This window comes from Pistacia vera, unplaced genomic scaffold (assembly GCF_008641045.1).
Source record: "Pistacia vera cultivar Batoury unplaced genomic scaffold, PisVer_v2 Contig199, whole genome shotgun sequence".
NCBI lineage: Eukaryota > Viridiplantae > Streptophyta > Magnoliopsida > Sapindales > Anacardiaceae > Pistacia > Pistacia vera.
The window spans coordinates 318,141-340,300 of NW_022196000.1; the positions used below are offsets into that span (position 1 = coordinate 318,141).

A 22,160-nucleotide genomic window follows, 5' to 3' on the forward strand; every position below is an offset into this window, starting at 1 on the left:
GTCTTTCAGGAGGAATTTAATCGGGATTGAATCAGCCTTCTCATTTTCATTGCAGAGGCCAAGCGAGCTAGTCCATTGCTGCGAGTTTCTCTCCTTTGGGACTAGTGGATGGTAAAGTACCTAAACTTCTGAGCTCGTCTCCACTTGCTGGAGGTAAGATGCCATCCTGTCTTCCTTTGCCTGGTATCCCTCGGTAACTTGATGGACCCGAGTGTGAGTCACTATAGATCTTGATGGACTCTCCCCAATTTCCCTGGAGAGAGGAAGACTTGCGAGCAATGCCTCATATTCACTTTGTTATTGGAGGCGTTGAACCGAATCTTACGGAACTCTGATTGGATCTCCCTCCAGACTTTGAGCAAGAGCCTACTCCTTCTTTTTTAATTCAAGGAGCCATCTATATACAAAGTCCATAGCATAAGTCATCACTCCTTTTGAAATCAGTTTTTAGATACAATTATTAAAAAAAAAAAAAAAACATAGAAATAACAAACTTCAGATTATTTAAGGCTTGTTTTAAGTTACATATATTTTACAGACTCATGTCAAATACTCTTTTGAGTATGAAAGTTCATACAGTTTCAGCTTTGACCTCACTAGAAACCATTTCCTGACTTACAATCTGGATTATGCCTTGAAGTTGATGAACAACATCATTCATGGAAGGTCTTTCATTTTTCTTCTCCCTCACGCAAGCAAATGCAAGCTCTAGGAATAGTTTAGCACTCGTCAAGATATTTTCTGAGGGCTCCATCCCAATCAGCTTTTGATCCATCACTTCCATGATTGCACCATTCTCAGCTCTTTGGCTCACATATATGGTCAAGTTCACATCATCCGCCTCTCGCGAGAAGTCAATCGCTTTCTTCGAAGTCAGAAGCTCGTGCAACACGACCCCATAACTATAAACATCACTTTTATCGGTCAACTGATAGTTCCGATAGTACTCAGGATCTAAGTATCCCAGTGTTCCTTGAGCGCAAGTTGACACATGGCTCAGTCCTGGAAGAGCCAATCTTGAGAGACCGAAATCCGAAACCTTTGCATTGAACTCATCATCTAATAGAATATTTGTTGACTTGACATCTCTATGGTAAATGGGAGTATATGCAGCAGAATGGAGATAAGCTAGAGCTTCAGCGGTTTGTAAAGCGATTCTTAGCCTTGTTTCCCAGGTCAAAAATGGGGAATACTTTCCTTGTAAATGGTCAAAGAGGGTCCCGTTTGAAATGTAGTCATAGATCATCAATGGCTGCTCAGCTTCAACACAACAACCCAAGAGTCTGACCAAGTTCTTGTGGTTGACTTGTGAAAGTATCCCAAGTTCATTGAGAACTTGTTGGGTACTTTTAATGTTTCCCACTTTGGCTGCCTTGACTGCAACTACAGTTCCATCCTGAAGCTCTCCTTTGTACACTTCACCAAACCCACCACTCCCCAAAATCCTGTCTTTTGAGAACCCATTTGTTGCTTTCTTCACATCTTTCAGGTGAAAAATTCTTGCTGATTTCCCACCATTGCTCGATTTCAACAAGTCTTCTCTTGCCTTGGCGAGCTTCGCCTTGTTGGAAAGTTTCCGGGATTTTCTTACTGTAATTGCTGCCAAAGCAACACTTAAAGCAAAAAAAGAGATTAACCCAATTGACACTTTTACGGTGAGGCCAGTTTTATTGTTTCTCTTCTTTCTCAGGCAGGTTCCAAGAACATGATCCCATTTATAGCCGTTGTCGCAAAGGCAGCGACGAAAGAGGCCATTTGCATCGGCAGGTGAACATTTTGAAGCTCCAGAGCAATCAATCTGTGTTTTGCAAACTGGTTCTGAAGGAGGAGCCCACTGAATTTCTAATCCTTCTTCCCATTCATTAGCAGGCTTTTCAGGATCTAATTGAAGGATACTTCTGAAAGCTTTACAACCTGAACTGTGGAGCCTTATCTTGTATGCTGAAGGCATACCGCCCGCAACAAAAGTGCAACAAGGGTCAAGTTCATTGGCACACTGAACCGCTCTTTTTCTATCAACATGCCCCGAGCTCTCAAGGTATTTGTGACAAAGACTAGAAGGAGTACAATTCAGTGGCGAAACCAAGAGACGCGGTGAGCAATTGAAGAGGAATATAGTGTTAGATGAAGTGATGTTAAAAGGGAGAGACTGATTCAACCGAATTCCTTCACTCACTACCATATCTTGAGTAACACAAGTCCCAACTTGCCACGCAGATGGCTGCACCACCAAGCGTTGCGACAAAGCCATGATTCTAAGTACAAGGTAAGAACTTCCATTCAGGGCATCAAAGTAAAGCTTCTGAGAGTGAAAATCACAACGTAGGGAATAGTTTGAATCACCGCACTTGGGGTTTGTGCTCAAGGGATAAGGAACCTGCATAGAACCACAGTTTGGGCAGGTGATTTGAGAAGAACAAGAATGAATAAAGATTAGAAGAAAGAAAATATTAATATAGCTAGAAAGAAACAAGAGTTGAAGTTTAGCTATCATTTTGCACGAACAAAATGGAATTGAGCTAGGTGAAAGGATGATGGAACAAAGAGGAAGGAAATGGGGTACTTAAAAAGACCAGAGAAAGAGAATAAAGTAAGATAAAACAAGAATTTTGAAAGTGATTACAAGAATCTTCATTCAAAATTTTCAAACTTTTTTATGATTGACAGAAGCAATGGATTCTTTGTGGAAGGAATTTATTGGTGTGATATCTATGTAAGGAAATGTATTACCAAGAAAGGCTATGAATTGTGTTATATTTTCTAGATGCATTTAAGTTTGTTTGTGGTGTTGAAGAGCTGATCACCATGATTAAGAGCAATATCTATTAGAATAATTAAAGGAGAAATTAAATTTTTTAATTAATATCAGCAAAAAGGCATGCATGATACATAAAATCACAAACAAAACAAAATCCCATCTCTTTTATGAGTGATCCTAACCAACTTAAATTAATTATTAAATAATATTATCAAAGATTTCAACCAAATTTACCAGTGGGATTGAATTAGCTTGGTAAACGAAAATTATTAACCGGCAATCAGCAAAATCCTACACGTTTAAAAATATTATTACAAATTATTTATATGTGTTGATACAGAAATCTATACCAACCAGCGAGATCCAATTGACATTGCCGAGATCGGAACTGATGTGTGCATGATTATGGGTAATCAGCGATGAGTGAATGATAATGCTAGAAAGTAAATGACAAAGAGAACTTTTAAAGTGGTTCGGCGAAGTTAGCTGCCTACGTCCACTGTGCGTTGTGTATATGTTGTGAGAGCTTACAATGTAGTTTTAATCCAGAATTCGTCTCCCCCTTCTCATCGTTTTAGGGGGTTTATATACAAGATTTACATAAAGGAAAGAGCGAAATTAAGGGGATTACAAATGATTTGAATCACAATTCTGATATCCTTGCGATTGAGCGCTATGATCGCGCAATGATAACTGTTGATCCAGTCATTCCCGCGATATTCGGGATCTGAAGTAATCTGGGGATTGATTGATTAATTCCTGGGATTGTCTACGACTAGCATGTGCTGGGTTGAGCTACGGGTCGACGAGCTTATGCTGGGTTGATCAAACATAGTTGTCGAGATCATTCTAGGCCGAGCTATATCCTCGCGTTGGCTCGAGCTTGGCAGAAAAACCACACACAACATTTGCCCCCTAGTGTTCGATGCTCGTTTCGGGCTTCGAAGACTATCGCTCGACCTGACGCCAAGCTCGGCTTCAACAGTGAGTCTCTAAGTGCATGCTCGATCGGGCTTCCATGACCGACCTTACGTCTGGTCGACTTTCTTCACACTTGGACATTATTACCTGTGCCACCTGTCAAAACTCAGAATACAAAAAGTCAGGGTATAAATGTAATTTCCATGTGGTCGTGTCGTATTAAATGCGGTAGCCTTTGTCAGTTACGTTTCGTTGCGCGTGGGTGATAACAGCTGTTCACATGCAAAGTTGAGGCGTCGTGCGGCGATGGTTATCATTTTTGATGGTTCATCGCACCTCGTGGATGGTAGACACATGGCCACATCCAAGGGCTGAGATCGCTTAACGAATGAAGGGCTAGGATCAGTTGTTAGTCGATGGTCGAGATTGAACTCCGCCCTTTTTTCTTCCATGCAAAAATCACTATAAAAGGTCGTGAATATTCAGAACAACCACTCTGAAAGTTCTTCCACCCTCCTGCTTTTCTTTGCCGTTGTTTGCGATGGTCCTTCTTACAAGTTCTTAACACTTTTCTTTATTCCGGTAAGGCTGCGTTCTCTTCTTTGCTGATTTTTTGACTTTTGTGCTAAAGGGTGGCTGTTGTAGTGGCTACATTGGATGTTTTAAGGTTTTAGTAGGGTTTTTGGGGTGCATTTCTAGTGGTCTTGAGTTTTAAAGGGGTTTAATCGCAGTGGCCGCCGATGTCTTGGGTAGGTCGCATGACTTCGTTGTGTTGTGCGAGCTATTTCGGGTGCCTGAGATAGAAGCGAGTGTGGAATGGTCGTCAAGTTGTTCAAGCTCTAACACATGTTCGCTTCTTTTTTCAGGTACCCAGAGTCGAGTTACAACCATGTCCTCGTCTAGTAGTCGTACAATAGATTGAATGTTTGATTCACCAGTTGGCTCGGCAGCACTAGGGGATGTGTCCCCCGGGATATCTGAAGAGTTTGTCACCAGAAGCTCGGACCCCGACGCTGCGGGCTTATTCGACCGTGCATCGATCCAAATGGCTCATTCCCCGTCGTCTCCAGCTCACAGGCTACAAAATGAGCCACAATCCTCAATCACCCTTGGGGATCTTGAACGCATCAGGGCGACCTATGCGCTGCAACTCAACCTGATGGCCTTGGGAGAACACTCTTAGAAGAACCTTCCAACTGAATGGGTGGCAATTTCTGAGACTACCCTTAAGTGCAGGGTATCCATTCCCCCACACCCTTTCATCGATAAAGTGTTGAGGCAATTCGACATCGCTCCTCTCCAACTAACGGCCAATTCTTACTTGATCATTATCAGGGTATACATCGCGTACATGATCGTTGAGCTAGGCGAGCCGTTCGTAGAAGAGTTTGTCCACTTGTACAGGCTTAAAAAGGGGCAAGGCCAGACGTAATACCTTTCCAAGGCGAGAAAAGTATGTTTCAACGGGCTGGTCGATGTCCCGAAGAAGGTCCCACACTGGGATTCCCAATTCTTCTTCTACGAAGCTGGGACGAGCGGTGTCTTAACTCTAGAAGCTAGTAAGGCCTTGGTCACTTACGTGCACAAGGACGAGTTTCAAGCTTTGCTTCATTATCTGACCGAGTTACTTTCTATTGTAGTTAACATAGAGCAGAACTATCTCCCAGCGGCGAGCTTGCAAAGGCTGCAGCATTTCAGCGATCTTCCTGACAATTCGCGCAACGTCCACGAGCTTTTTATGCTTCCTCACCTAAAGGCGTACGGCTTTTGTAGGGACGAGGCCATATTTTTAGCGCTTTTGGAAAAATGTAAGTTGTTGCTTACTCGTGTTTGATTTTCCGCGCAAATTGATTGTTAACTTGTTTCCCTTTTTCCTTGTAGAAATGTGGGCCAAGAAACCCAAAATCCTTAAGAAGAAAACAGCGGCTGTCGAAGGCGCCGACTACTTCGATGACAAAACAACCCACGGATGCTGCCGGTATGAAGCGCACCAGAGGCTAGCTTGCAGAGGGCCTAAGCGCGAAGAAATCCGCGACCAATTCTATGGCGGTTGGTGAGAAGAGCGTTACCAGGCCCCTTAAGGGGCCAACGAAGAAGACATCCGAGCCAACTGTAGGCTCGGGAAAAGGTAAAGCACTCGAGCAGCACGATGGCTCAGGGAAGAAGAAGGTGACTGAGCCTCATGGGAGCTCGGGAAAAGAGGTCGCCACACATGCTAGCGGCCTTTAGAAAAGCACAGCCAAGAAGAAGCTTGCTTTTGCGGGTGCGGGAACTGCTCCAAGGAGGAGTAGACCTGGCTCATCCAAGGCAAAAAATGGGGAGATGAGCGAAGCGACCGAGGCTGATGTCGATGCTCTGATCGACCAACTCCCCAACCATATCGGTGTTGGGGCCGCGGTGGCTAGGGATTGCGCCAGCCCGCGAACATTCGTAGCCGTTAGAGACTCAGCTCCCTCCTAGATATTGGCCTTAACCTGCAGCTATGTGGCTAAGGTACTGGTAGCTTACTTCCCTTTTTTGAATGCTACTTTTGTTTCTTGCTCGCTTCTCACCTTTTCGCTTTCAGGTTGCCATGACGAGCTGACTCCTGTACGAAGAATGTGGCCAAACCTTGGAGGGAACTCATAAGGGATGGATGCTGGTGGAGACGGTAAAGGAGGATGCCTTGGCCAGGGCCAAGGTTGCGGAGAAAGAGAGAGAGGCTAGGCAAGCCGAGCTTGAACGCCTTAGGGAGGAAGTTATGACCTTTGAGGTCAAGGAAAGGGAGTTCCTTGACAAACTAAAGGCGAGCAAGGTTGCTCGGGGTAAGGTTGAAGCTAAGGTAGTGAAGGCCGAACAGAGTTTGGCTCAGCAGCGAGGAGCCAACAACAAACTAAACTCTAAGCTTTCCTCGGCCCAGAAAGCAGTAGCGAGCTAGGAGGCCAAATTCAGGCAGACTTCGCTCGACCTTACCTAGGAAACTGTAGGTTGGCAAAATGCCGAAGTTGAGGCCGAGCAACTCAGGCTTAGGATTGAGGAGCTGAACGAGGCCGTCACTACTCGATCTTGGGAGACGTCGGTCTTTCTCGTGCAGAAATTATGGGAGGCTCACTTGTCGATCGACTTTTCTTTCCTTCCGCAAGCTTATTAGAAAGAGGTCGAAAGGATGCAAGTCGAGGCTCAGGGGATGACCTACGTGTACTCGGATGACTCTGGGGATGACGGCGAGGGCCAAGAAAAAGTCGAGGAGGCTAGGCCCAAGTTGGAGGTAAAGACCTGGTTCTTCTGACCATGGTCCTCCCGAGCGAGGTTCCCGAGTGCAAGGTTGAAGACGAATGCCCGACTCCTCCATCAGCCTAAAGAATCTTAGTATTTTTTTTTTTTTGTTGCCCGAATGTAATTAAACTTTCAGTTAATGAAAGAACATTTTTCAACGTTTCTCTTTCGAGCAATGATTGTTTCATTTCTGCGGAGTCATTTAATTCGTCCTAATCGGACTTTGAGACCCGAATTTTGCTCCAAGTCATGCGTAGTTTGCTTCTTTAGGAGCTTTTCAGATTTTTTTCGAAAAAATCTTTATACGATGTTTGACATCGATTTTGGACTCATCGTCCTTTTCGGGCTTTCGTCGTCGACTTAAGGCCCATTTTTTCCGACGTGCTTTTTCTTAGATTTTTCCAAGTTTAACTTCGTCGACCTGAGATTTTCAATCCCGTTTATGTGAGGAAATCTGATGTGATGATAAACTTCGATTTGGACTTTACTGTCCTTTTCGAGGTCTTTGGTCGCTGGCTTAGAGTCGATTTTCTTCGATGTGATTTTTCCTTAATTTTAAAACTCAAGTTTAACTTCGTCGATTTAGGATGTTTTATCCTTGAAGAGTTGGATTTTGGCGTGGTTTTTTTGAGGTAAGCTACCTTTCTTGGACTCTTGACTCTGAGTTTTCTTTTGGAATTTCATTGCTTAAGTCGCGATTTATTGATTGGTAGTTAATTGCCGGTGAGCTAAAAATTGTAAATTATGAATAAAGCAAGTACTGAATAATACCTCTCTTATTGATCAAGTGTTTCGACTGTAAATAGCCTTACAACAAATGCAATTCATAGAAATAAATAGAACCCAAGCTGCTTATTGGTAATATCTTCGCAAGTGCTCGGCGTTCCAAGCTTGCATTATTACTTCACCGTTGAGGCATTCCAGGTGGAAAGATCTTGGTACGAGCTTTTCGGAGATCCTAAAGGGACCTTCCTACTTGGGTCCTAGTGCCCCCAAGTTTGGGTTTTGGGTACCTTGGATGACCTTCCTGAGAACTAGGTTGCCCACTTCAAAGTCTCTATTTTTGACTTTGGTATTGAAATACCGCTTGACCCGCTGTTGATAAGAGGCAAGCCTTAACTAAGATTTGGCCCGATGTTCTTCGATTAGGTCTAACCTCAGGCGGAGTAGGTCTTCGTTGGCTTCTTCTTCAAAGATTTCTCTTTGGAACAAACTGATTCCTACTTCGACCGGGACCATTGCTTCATATCCATAAGACAAAGAAAATGGGGTCTCGCCCGTTAAGCTCCTAACAGTCATTCTATAAGACCATAGAGTTTTCGGTAGCTCGTCGGCCCACCTCCCTTTAAGGTCATCGAGCTTCTTCTTTATGGTGTGCTTGATTACTTTGTTTATAGCCTCTACTTGTTCGTTGGCTTGAGGTCGGTAGACGGCTGTGAAACACTTTTTGATATTGAATCGCTCGCAGAAGGTCTTGAAATCTTTGTTGTCGAAAGACTTCCCATTGTCGGTTATTATTATGTGGGGAATTCTAAACTGACAAATGATGCTCTTATAGACAAAATCTTTCAGCCTGTTTGATGTTATCGTTGCCAATGGCTCGGCTTCTGCCCACGTGGTAAAGTAATCTACAGCAACAACCGCAAACTTAACGTCCCCTTTTCCCTGAGGTAAGAGGCCAAAAAGGTCAATGCCCTAGATCATGAATGGCCAAGGGCTTGTCAGAGTGGTCAATTCTTGTAGGGTAGCTCGTAGAATGTGTGCAAATCTCTGGCATCTGTCACATCTACGGACATAGTCTGCTATATTATCATAACCCGTTGGCCAATAGTATCCCTAGCGGAGCACCTTGTAAACTAGAGATCTACCCCCTGTGTGGTTTCTGGATATGGCCTCATATATCTCTCTTAGAACATAATTTTCATCTTTGTGGTTAATACATCGCAGCAATGGTAAATTGAAGTCTCGCTTGTACAGTTTATCCTTGATGAGTATGTACCAAGCTACTTTGGTGTGGAGTGTTCTAGCTTCGGTCCTGTCCTTTGGCAGTGTGTCATCCTTCAAGTAGGCAATTATTGCATCATTCAGCTATACCATTGACTTGTGGCTAACACCAGATTTTGTGAAGTGGAGATGGTTGCTTTCAAGAGGAATTTAACCGCGATTGAATCGGCCTTCTCATTGTTCATTGCAGAGGCCATGCGAGCTAGTGCATTTGCCTGCGAGTTTCTCTCCCTTGGGATCTAGTGGATGGTAAAGTACCTAAACTGTCTGAGCTCGGTCTCCACTTGCTAGAGGTAAGATGCCATCCTGTCTTCCTTTGCCTGGTATCCCCCGATAACTTGATGGACCACGAGCTGTGAGTCACTATAGATCTTGATGGACTCTACCCCTATTTCCCTGGAGTGATGAAGACTTGCGAGCAATGCCTCATATTCAACTTTGTTATTGGAGGCGTTGAACCCGAATCTTACCGCGACTCTGATTGGATCTCCCTCCGGACTTTCGAGCAAGAGGCCTACTCCTGCTCTTTTTTCATTCAAGGAGCCATCTATATAAAAACTCCATAGCCATAAGTTGTCACTCTTTGGTTTCTGTTGCTCGATCTCTCCCGAGGTATCTACCTCTGGCGGGCTTGACTCAGCGTTTAGCTGATAAGAGAACTCAGATATAAAATCTGTCATGGCATGGCCTTTGATCAACGTCCTCAGGATTTACTAGATGTCGTGTTGACTCATCTCCATTGTCTACTGGATCAGTCTACCCGATGCCTCGGGCTTCTGCATTATTTTCTTCAAAGGGAAGTTCTTAACACATGGATGGAGTGTGCCTGGAAATAGGGTCGTAGCTTCCTAGCGGCAACAACAAGGGAGTAGGCGAGCTTTTCCATTTTGGGTACCATGTCTCCACGTCAAGTAGTCTCTTGCTCTCATAGTACATAGGCCATTGTATTCCTCCCTCTTCGCGTACCAACGCCACACTGATAGTGGATTTGGATACCGACAAATATAGTAGTAGCGGCTTACACTGGATGAGCTTTGACAACAGGTGGGTTGCCCGAGGTGTTTCTTTAGCTCCTAGAAGGCTCATTCACACTCCTCTGCTCACTTGAAACCTTTCTTCCCCTTCAAGGTCTCAAAAAATGGTGAACACCTATCCGTGGCTCGGGAAACGAACCTGCTGAGTACGACCACACGTCCAGTCTGACTCTACACCTGTTTAATGCTAGTTAGGCTTTTCATGTCGAGCAAGGCTTAAATCTTCTCTGGGTTAGCTTCTATACCCCGTTGGTTTACGAGGAAGCCTAGGAATTTCCCAGAGCTCACTTCGAAATCACATTTCAATGGATTGAGCTTCATTTGATACTTTCTGAGAATGTCGAACATTTCCCCCAGGTGCTCAATATGACTTTAAGTGATCTTTGATTTGACGAGCATCTCATCGATGTATACTTCCATGGAATGGCTGATTTAATTAGCAAACATCTTGTTCACCAAACGCTGGTAGGTCACGCCAGCGTTCTTGAGGCCAAACAGCATAACCCTGTAACAATAAATTCCATGGTCAGTAATAAAAGAAGTATGCCCTTCGTCAGGCTGGTGCATCGGGTCTGGTTATATCCTGAGTATGCATCCATAAAGTTAACTAGTGTGTTTCCCACCGTTGCATCTACAAGCTAGTCGATCCGTGATAGTGGAAACCTATCTTTCAAACAGGCTTTGTTTAGATCCGTGAAGTCAACGTAAGTTCGCTACTTGCCATTTGACTTCTTGACTAGGATTGGGTTGGCGAGCCAATCCGGGTACCTGACTTCCTTGATGAAGTTGATAGGAGTTTGTCGACTTCATCTTAGAGCGCTCTGTATCTATGACCCTTCTTTTATGTCTTATAGGCCGAGCCTGTGGAACAAGGTTTAACCTGTGGCATATCACCTTGGGGCTGATCCCAACCATATCAGCGTACATCCGTGCGAATACGTCAAGGTTCTTCTTCAAGAACTCGACCAGATCATCGACCATCACTCTGCTCAAGCTACTACTGATCTTCAGTATGCGAGTTGGATCCTCCTCGCTAACACTTACTCCTATAAGCTTCTTAGTTGGTCCCGCGGTGGACTCCTCTTTGTGGTTGCGAGGATCTATGGTGTCCTCTAGTGGTTTGGGGTTTAGCTTGGATTCTGTGATGATCATGGTCTTTGGGTGCGACCATTTCTGTGCAGCATTTATGGCTTGATTATAACATTCCCATGATTCTTTGGTGCAACTCCTGATTGTCGAGACTCCCCCAGGAGTCAAAAATCTCATTGCTTGGCAACGCACCTACGTGATCGCGCTTAAATCATCCAGGATTAGCCTTCCCAGGATGACGTTATACATGGTCGGGCAGTCCACCAATAGGATTTCGGGCATCATAGTTCTGACCTTTGGTTCAGTTCCTAGAGTTACGGGAAGATCGATAGTACCTTTGGGAACCAGGCTGTCCTCAATGAACCCATAGAGCGGCGAAGGGCACGCTCGCAGGTTCCATTTTGTGAATCCCATTCCTCGGAAGGCTCCTAAGAAAATAATGTTTGTCGTGCTCCCGTTGTCAACCATAACCCTTAATACTCTTACGTTGCCAATCCTAGTTGCGATTACAATCGCGTCATGATTATGATGAGGGGATGTTTCACACTCGTCAACTGTGAACCCCACTACCTCGCTTTCCTGTTTGGGTCGCTTGGGCGGCTTCTATTTGTAACTCATTATTTAGGGGACCGAGTTCGTTCTGGCCTCCCGAGCGTATTACTCGCAGGCTCGCCTCGAGCTTCTCGCTGTATCCAGTTCTCTATAGATCATATTCACGAAGACCTTGTTGGGGTTTGGCGGAGCCTGTTGAGCTGGGGTTTGTATCTAGCTTGGGACCTGGTTACTTTGCTCGCTAGGATTCTCTCGAGCTGATTCTGCCTTAATAAATTCTTTCAAATGACCTCATCTTATCAGGTCCTCGATGGCGTCCTTCAGAGCCCAACAATCATTTGTATTGTGCCCGACATTGTAATATACTGTATAGCTAGTAATTCTTTGAGAAATATATGAATAAGCATATATACATAATGTAAATTTCGAAAATTATAATTATAATTCATATAAATATACACACAAAATACTGATATACTTTAGTAAGCACAGGGTAATCTTGAATTGTGCTGCCAAACTCCTCCGCTTCTTGACGTCCCACCTGATCGTAAATCATCTAGTACCTGTAAAACAGTAAAATAACAGAGTGAACACTAATTGCTCAGTAAGTAAACCAAACTACACTACTGTGTTTCCTTCGTTACTCATGTTCTAATTTTCCTTTTCTCACTTTATTCTTTGATAACATTCTTCATTCTTTTCTAATATTCTGCATTCTTTTCTGATACTCTGATTTGCTACTTATCAACGTGTAAAGACAATGAATAAAACTGTACATCGTCGAGCACATAAGAAATACCGAATCACGTAAGTAGCATAATACATATGCAGAATAATAAACTTTCCTAAGAAAAGAACTTTCTTTTCTTTTCTGTTTTCTATCTCTTATGCTGTATCTCTTTCTTTTCTTCTCTATTTCTCTTTCTTTTCTTTCTTCTTTCTGCTTTGCCGATCGGACTAGGTTGATGCATGGATTTGGAACCCTGGCCATGCAAGTAGGTACAGTCCTCGTCTACATGCACTGCTGATGGACTGTACAAATACCGTATCTCTTTGCTGTGGCCGCTCATTCGTGGCAGCGTGCATGTAGGTATGCTCTGCTGGGTACAGTCCTCATCCACATACACTAATGACAGATTGTACAAATACTGTATCTCTCTGTTGTGGCCGCTCGCTCGTGGCGGCGTGTATGTGGGCATCTCTGTCACTCATGGGTTCCCTATCGCAAAAACCTTATAACATAGCATGTTGTAGAAAGAGAATAGAAAGATATACTCTACACATTTCAACATGAATTTCCAAGCTATGGAAATTCTACACTTGCATTCTTTAGTAAATGAGAAAATTTACATACTTGCATGTTAGCTTAAAAGAAAATTATAAGCCATTTTCTTTTCTTTCTTTCTCATTCTTTGCTAACATATTCTTTCATATTCTCATTTACTAAATCAAGGCTATACATATATATCATGTGCACAATATATGCATGGTCAAGTCCATTCTTTAATATGCTTTCCAAATTTACATATACAAACTTGCAAATTCATTATGGCATAATGGTATGTCATGACTTATTCTACCATTCTCTACTATCACAATTGCCATATCAAAGTAACACTTTAACTTGCAAATTCTTCTCAAACACTTCCATGTGCTGTTCAAAAAAGTAGTAAAGGTTCAAGTAGCTAGAACCAAGCACTAAGGGCCATTTCTCTCATGGAACAACATGACCAAGTGATATATTAAATTTTGGCATAACAATATGCACTCTTGAATATTAACATCTACATTTTGTTAAGCCCAAACATAATCTTCCTACTTCAATTCTTGCCTTTCTCTAACTCTTTCTTCATTAGGGTTTAGCCAACTCATGCATGCATTTTCTCTTTGGATTTTCATCAAACATTTCATATGCACATGCAACTACCATGTTGGCTACACTTACACAACTCTCTAATTCAACCAAATTGTGAGCCAAAAACTCACTAACTTTAGTATCAAACCTGGCCGAATTCATCACTTCTCTACACTCCAAAAATTTCAACACAAATTCTTCCACAACTTCACCAAATCATCACATAACCATACTCTACTTCTCATGGCTAGAATTTATGCATCATTAAACATAAAAAATAGCCAATAATTGTCTCATACCATCACGTACAAACATGCAAAAATTCATTCAACACAAGTCTTGCTCAAATCAAGGTTAAAATTAGGTTTACTTACCTTAAATATGTGAGATCACTTCCCTTTTGCTCTAAATCTCTTTCGCTTGGACTTAGATCATATAAAAACCATAAGAATTTAAAACTTTAAAGTTTAATCATACTCCTTTTGCTAGAATCTTACGTTAGGATGCTTTAGGATTGAAATCTCCAAAAATCTAAACCAAATCCTATGATTTTCTTTTGAAATTTAGTGAAGAAAATTGAGAGAAAATGGAGTAAAGGTGGCGTGAACAAGGGCTGAAGGTATGTTAGGGTTTCTTCAAATAAAGCCTTATATCAAATAATATAAACATGTATTCCCATTTTGCCCTTGAACTTTCTATAAAATTCCATCTATGTCCTTTAGTCAATTACTAAAATACTCTCATTTTTATTATCTTCTTCATATTATTTTGCTTCCTTTCACTTCCCACTTTTTCAACTAATTATGAGTGAAAAGACCATTTTACCCCTAATGAAGTTTTAAGGAATTTCCTTCACATTTATCTAAGGTAACTTCAAAGAAATCCAACTAAGGGTACTAGGGCATAAACAAAATTACGTACCTTGATGTGGGTGTTACAATTCTCCCCCTCTTAAAGAATTTCGTCTCGAAATTCAAGTGAACAACTCAGGATAGCGGTTACGTACATCTTGCTCAACTTCCCATGTAGCTTCTTCCACTATATGATTGCTCCATAGAACTTTTACTAATGGAATACTCTTATTTTGGAGCTCCTTAACTTTTATGTCCAGTATCTGAACTGGGCGCTCCTCATAAACAAGATTCTCCTCTAATTCCACTTCTTCTGCTTTCAATATATGGGAAGGATCGCTGACATACCTTCGAAGCATTGATACATGGAAAGCATTGTGCACTCTATCCATATTTGGTGGTAGCGCTAACTGGTACGTTACTTTTCTTACTCGTTGCAATACTTTAAAAGGGCCAATGTATCTAGGGGCAAGTTTTTCTTTACCACCAAACCGTATTACCCGCTTGTAGGGGGAAATCTTAATAAACACTTTATCACCCATTTCAAATTCTACATCCTTTCTCTTTAAATCCGCATAGCTCTTTTGTTTGTATTGAGCTTGCTTCATTCTGTTCCTAATCAACTTAATGTCTTCCATCATTTTTTGAGTAATCTCCAGTCCAAGAGCTATATTCAAAGCATCTTTCTTTTCTACTTCATCCCAGTGTAGTGGGGATCTACATCGTCTACCATATAGAGCTTCATAAGGAGCCATCTTAATTGTAGACTGATAACTGTTGTTATAAGCAAACTCTATCAATGGTAGCATCTCATGCCAGGTCATTTTATAATCCATACAACACGTTCTCAGCATGTCTTCAAAAACTTGATTGGTTCTCTCAGTTTGGCCATCTGTCTGTGGGTGGTAAGTTGTACTAAATGCTAACTTGGTACCCAAGTTTCTCTGTAGACTAGTCTAGAAAGCTGAAACAAATCTAGAATCTCTATCTTATACTAATTCTTAGGCACGCCATGTAATCTAACCATCTCTTTGATGTAGATCTAGGCCAATTGATATGAGGTGGTACTGTCTTTTACTGGAAGAAAATACGCTGATTTGTTTAATCTGTCTACTATCACCCATAGCGCATCATAACCCTTTTGAACTCTTGGAAGGCCTGTAATGAAATCCATTGATATATCTTCCCATTTTCATTCAGGAATGCTGAGTGGCTGAAGCAGTCCTGATGGTCTTTGGTGCTCTACTTTAACCTGTTGACAAACCAGACATTTTGCTACATAATCACCGATATCTTTCTTCATACCTGGCCACCAATAACTCTTTTTTAAATCTTGATACATTTTGGTTCCTCTAGGATGTGCAGTATATGGTGTGTCATGAGCTTCTACAAGAATCCTCTTTCTTAGCTCAACATCCTGGGGAATGCATATACAGCTCCTAAAACTGAGCACACCAGCTAAAATCTGATACTCTAATATCTTGCCTTCCAACACTTGTCGACTTATTTTCTGACACCATTCATCGACAACTTGCTTTTCTTTAATCTCTTCCAGTAAAGTAGATTGAATTTCTAACTTGGCAATTCTTCCTAGTACTATCTCTATCTGTTCTTTGAGAAATTCTTCCAATAGTTCTTTCTGCACTGTGAGTTGAGACAAAGAGGCTTTTCTACTCAAGGCATTAGCTACCACATTGGCTTTTCCAGGTTGATACTTGATTTCACAATCATAATCTTTTACTAGCTCCAACCATCTCCTTTGTCTCATATTCAGCTCCTTTTGGTTGAAGAAATACTTCAAACTTTTATGATCAGTATAAATATTACTTTTAACCCCATACAAGTAATGCCTCCATATCTTTAATGCAAAGACTACGACTGCTAACTCTAAATCATGCGTAGGGTATCTTGTCTCATACTCTTTCAACTGTCAAGAAGCATAAGCTATTACCTTACCCAACCGCATCAACACAGCACCAAGTCCCTGAAGTGAGGCATCTATATAAATATCATAGTCTACACCCTCCTGTGGTAACACTAGAATAGGAGCTGGGGTGAGTCTTTCTTTTAAATCTTGAAAACTCTCTTCACACGCATCTAACCATATAAAAAGAGTTCCCTGTTTGGTAAGAGCTATAAGCAGCTTAGCCAACTGGGCAAATCCTGTTACAAACCACTTGTAATAACCTGTAAGCCCTAAGAAACTTCGAACCTCTTTCATTGTCTTCGGCCTTTGCCACTCTAGGATTGCCTTTACCTTACTGGGATCTACTGACACACCTTCTTTTGAGATAGTGTGACCCAAAAAGATAACTTGTTCCAACTAGAACTCACATTTAGAAAATTTGGCATACAGCTTCTTATCTCTCAATCCTTGTAGCACAAATATAAATGCTCTTCATGCTTTTCTCTTGTCTTAGAATAATCTAGGATGTCATCAATAAACACTACTATAAATCGATCAAGACAGTCATGAAACACTTGGTTCATTAAATCCATAAAGACTGTTGGGGCATTGGTTAACCCAAAAGGTATTACCACAAACTCATAATGCCTATATATGGTCCGAAATGCAGTCTTGGCAATATCTTACTCTGCAACTCTTACTTGATGATAACTCGACCTCAGATCAATCTTTGAAAACACTACTGCTCCTTTCAGTTGATCAAATAAATCATTTATGCGAGGTAACGGGTATTTATTCTTCACTGTTATTTTATTCAATTCTTTGTAATCTATGCACATCCGTAGAGACCCATCTTTCTTTTTCACAAATAAAATTGGAGCACCCCAGGGAGAATGGCTAGGTCGAATAAAACCTTTGTCTAGGAGTTCTTGGAGCTGCTTTTTCAATTCCTGGAGTTCGGCTGGGGCCATACAATAAGGGGCTTTAGAAATCGGTGCTATACCTGGTGCCAACTCAATGCTGAACTCCATTTCTCTTTCTGGAGGTAAACTTGGCAAATCATCCAGAAATACCCCGGACTACTGGCACATTCTGGATCTCTGATCGAGGGACCTTACTGCTTTCTACCACATGGGCAATATACCTGGAACACCATTTTCTTAACATCTTTCTGGCTTTTACATTGCTAATCAACATACTAAGCTGGTGGCTCTCTCCGAAACTAAACTTATCGCTATCATCAAGATTAAACTTTGCTTTCTTCTTTCGGCAATCAATCTCTACTCCATATCTCACTAGGAAATCTATGCCCAAAATAACATCAAAGTCAGGCATATCAAATACAATAAAATCCACTGGTAACATCCTTCCATGGATCACTATGAACTCCTCTGAAAGCATCTCCCGAGTTACCACACTATCACCATCTGGCAATTCTATCTTAATGGGCTGATCTACTGTAATAGGTTTCAAACACAATCTCTCTATAATCCCATGTGTAATAAATGAGTGTGTGGCTCCATAATCAACTAATGCATAAAGGGGAACTGAATGAAATAATAACTGACCAGTAATTGCTAATGGGTTGGCCTCGGCTTCACTCTGTGCAATTGTAAATACCCAAGCATTAGTACCTCTGGATGTCTATGTTGTGGGTGCAGGAGGGGCCTTACAGTCTTTCATCATATGTCCGGGCTATCGACATCTAAAACACACACCCTTGAGACACTCTCCCGGATGATGTTTCCCACATTTCTAACATTGGGGAAACTCAAAAGTCCTCGGCCTTTTATTCTTCCCGTCCCTCCTGTTCCTTTTTGACTAAAATCTTTTCTTATTCTTCCCTTCTCTATTGTTGGAGGTATCAAATCTGTCTTTCTGTGGAGCGGGAGGTGGAATACTGGGCATTGCTGCTGATGGAGTCAATAGAGTCAACTTATTCACAAATACTTCAGCTCGTAAAGCTCGCTCTAAAGCCTCGCTATAAGTCTAAGGGGGCTGGGCACCTGCCATCACATCTTAGGCTATTTCTGGATTTAGCCCATGCACAAACTTGTTCATCCTCAATTCTGGTGTGCTCACTATACCTGGTGCAAACCTTGCCAAGGAATTAAATCTAATGGAGTATTCTTTCACTGAATTGATTCCCTGACGTAGGCTAATAAATTCCTGTATCTTTTCATGCATTCTGTCAGCTGTCATATTGATAATCCGAGGATTATGCTAGTTTATTTAAGCTTTTAGGCCGGATTTTAGATACTTCTTAGTCTATTTTTGCCTGAATTGCTACTTAATTCCTTACATTTCGTGTTTCTGGTTAAAATGGACATTTTGAACGAATAAAGGCAGATTTGGAGTTTTTGGACTCAGAAGCAAGCGGAGGGCAATTCTGGAATTTTAGAATTCTTCAAGAAGCTTCGCCACGGCGAAATGGGCCAGTGACGCACCAGATTCAACTCCTTTGTCACTGCGGCGAGATTCCTGCTTCGCCGCGGCGAAGTCTACGTTCTCCAGTTTTTGTAAAACGCACAGTTTCGTTTTTAGGCTGAGTTTTAAGATTTTGGGCGAGGTATAAAAGAGGGACTTAGTCTTTTTGGTTAGGGCGTTCGTGGAGAGATAGACAGCAATTTTACATTTTCTTAGATTGATTTTGGATTAAACAAAATGGAAGATTCGAGGAAACTAGTGGATTCATCAATTTGGGGAGATTGTTTTCCTTTTCTCTTGTTTCCATTATGTTGAACTTGGAGTTTTTCGTTTCTTTTAATTGTTTTATTGATTTAGCCATGAACTAACCTATTTTGGGTTAGGGTTTTGATGTAGTTCGGATTCTAATGGGTTAGAAAGTTGGTGATTATTAATTTCATATGATTTTGCTTTGATTGTGTGATTATTCTGTATTTATTGTTTGTATGTGATGAACAAGATGAGATTGAGAGATAATTCATGTTAAGCTGCGTGGGTAATCACCGTTGTATTATTGGATGCTAGAGATAGATTCAAGAACCGATGAAATCAATATAGGATTCTTGTGCTTAATGAACTTAGATTTATTAACTTTCATTTTGTTGGGTGCGGAAGGTTAATAGGGAAGAGTAGGAAAACATAGCCTGAGAAGGTATGTTGGACACTTTAGAGAGTTCGATTTACAATCAATGCATGTGAATATGAATTTAGTTTAATTCTTTAGGTTTAACCCATAGAGTCCGAATGAAGTCAAAACCCTACCCGTTTGTTTGAATTGATTTTATCCCGTTTTAAATCTTGCTTTCATAGTTTAATTTTAATTTAGTAAATTTTGTTTTAGTTATAGTTTAAATTGCTCCCTTAAATCCAAAAGAATTCGATTGCTTCAACTTGAAAACGGTAGAAAACTTAGTGCTTAGCAACAATCCTTGTGGGAACGATACTCACTCATCACTCTATTACTTGTGCGACTAGTATACTTGCTACATATTGCATGTTGTAGGAAACACGCTCAAGTTTTTGGCGCCGTTGCCGGGGATTGAGTTTTAAGTTAACATTGAGTTTTTCTATAGTTAACTAGATTGAAGTTTTAATTTTGTTTTAAATTTTCAGTTTATTTGTGATCTCGCTTTCTTTCGTTTTAGTTTGTGCAGTTTATGCGAAGAGCGAGACGTCAGCCAGTGGTTCTTGTTGATCTTGAGATTGAGAGAACCGCCAGACGACTTAACAGAGAGAGAAGAGAAAGAGAGGACATAGTGGTTGGAACAGAAGAAATAGCTGTTGAAATGGCAGAACCAGAAAATAGGACACTAAGGGAATTCTCAGTTCCCACGGTTAATGGCAGTGGATCAAGTATTACTAGGCCTACGGTGCAAGCAAACAACTTTGAGATTAAGCCGGCAATCATTCAGATGATCCAGCAGTTGGTCAGGTTTAATGGTGATTTGAGGGAAGATCCGAATCAGCATATTACGAACTTCTTGGAAATTTGTGACACCTTCAAGTCGAACGGAGTGTTAGATGACGCCATTAGGTTGAGGTTATTCCCATTCTCATTGGGGGATAAAGCTAAGGGGTGGTTAATGGCACTATCATCGGGGACTATCACAACTTGGAATGATCTAGCACAGAAGTTCCTAACTAAGTTCTTTCCTCTAGCAAAATCAGCAAAACTGAGAAATGATATCACATCATTTCTACAAGAGGAATCCGAGTCATTGTATGAGGCTTGGGAGATGTACAAGGAATTGATAAGGAAATGTCCACACCATGGGTTGCCAGTTTGGCTTCAAGTCCAAAATTTCTACAATGGACTGATGGGTAACATGCAAACCATGGTGGATGCAGCATCGGGAGGAGCTTTGTAGAATAAGACACCAGAGGAGGCTTATGAGTTGCTTGAGGTTTTGGCAAGCAACAACTATCAAAGACCAAATGAGAGAACAATATTAAGAAAATCTACGGGTCTTCATGAAGTTGATGCCTTCACAACCATCTCAGCCCAACTCACGGCACTTCAGAAACAATTGGGAAGTATGCAGGTAAACTCTATTCAAGCACCTCAACTAACTTGTGATTTTTGTGCAGGAAACCATGTGAGCAGCGAGTGTTAAGTGGGGAACACATTTGCTTCGTCATCTTCATCATCGGAGCAAGTGAACTACTTGGCAGGAAATCAGAGGTAACCAAACAACCCGTATTCCAACACATACAATCTAGGGTGGAGAAATCATCCAAATCTAGCTTGGGGCAATCAGAACCAGCAAAATAATCAATGGAACCAAAGGAATTTGCCGAATAACCAACCAGGGGTGAATAATCAACCGGGAGATCCAAGAGTGACAAAGTTGGAGGACATGTTTGGGAAATTCATGCAAGAGACCATAGGTTTTATGAATGAGACGAGGACGAATTTCAGAAATCAAGGGGCATCCATTCGGAATCTTGAGGTACAGATGGGCCAATTGGCTGAGAAGCTGAATGAGAGACCGTAGGGTTCCTTACCAAGCAACACAGTGACTAACCCATGTGAGCAAGCAAATGCCATAGTTTTGACGAGTGGGATAGTTTTGGAAGAAGTTGAACAAGCTGGAAAGGAAGAATCTGAAGAGGAAGTTGATGAAGAGATTGTAGTTGATGAGAAACCAAGCGGTTTGGAGGAAGAGAACAAGAAGAAGGAAGAAAGGCAAAAGAATAAGGAGAAATTGCCATTCCCCGAGATACCACCAGAGTTGGCACATCACACTCCACCCGTGCCTTTTCCTCAGAGACTGAAGAAAAAGAATCAGGATAAGCAGTTTTTAAAATTTATTGAAATTTTTAAAAAATTGCATATTAACATTCCTTTTGCAGATGCATTGCAGCAGATGCCGAGCTACGCAAAGTTCCTTAAGGAAATCCTATCGAACAAAAGGAAGCTTGAAGATGAGGAAACAGTGATGCTTACGGAGGAGTGCAGCACCATTCTCCAAAAGAAGCTGCCCCTGAAACTCAAAGATCCAGGGAGTTTTACTATTCCTTACACTATAGGAAATATCACCTTTGATCGAGTTTCATGTGACCTAGGTGCTAGCATTAACCTTATGCCTTTTTCTATTTTCAGGAAACTAGGAATTGGTGAAGTAAAGCCGACAACCATATGCTTGCAACTTGCAGATCGATCAATAAAGCATCCTAGAGGCATTGTGGAGGATGTGTTGGTTAAAGTGGACAAGTTTATTTTTCCTGCGGATTTCTTTATGTTGGATATGGGTGAAGACAAAGAGATTCCTCTTATCCTGGGACGACCATTTCTGGCGATCGGAAGAGCTTTAATTGACGTTCAAGAAGGGAAGTTGATCATGAGGATGCAAGATGAAGAAATAACATTTAATGTCTTTGAATAAACGAGAGCTCCACCTAAACAAGAGTCGTGTTTAAAAATCGATGTGGTGGACTAGGCAAAGATTGACACCCTCCAACTGAACAA

General features: G+C 41.5%; 1 protein-coding gene and 1 non-coding gene across 2 annotated transcripts; both read right to left on the reverse strand.

The window, feature by feature from the left end:
- Window positions 1–515: 515 nt before the first annotated feature.
- LOC116128284 (wall-associated receptor kinase-like 20) lies at window positions 516–5,291 on the reverse strand. Its single transcript, XM_031413995.1, is given in 4 exon segments — window positions 516–2,521; window positions 2,524–2,562; window positions 3,827–3,835; window positions 5,259–5,291. Coding segments are annotated over 4 exon segments (2,031 nt in total). The 3' UTR covers window positions 516–571.
- Window positions 5,292–20,361: 15,070 nt separating this feature from the next.
- LOC116128325 lies at window positions 20,362–20,468 on the reverse strand. The gene has a single exon (XR_004127741.1). It is a non-coding gene; the product is annotated as a small nucleolar RNA R71 (small nucleolar RNA).
- Window positions 20,469–22,160: the final 1,692 nt, after the last annotated feature.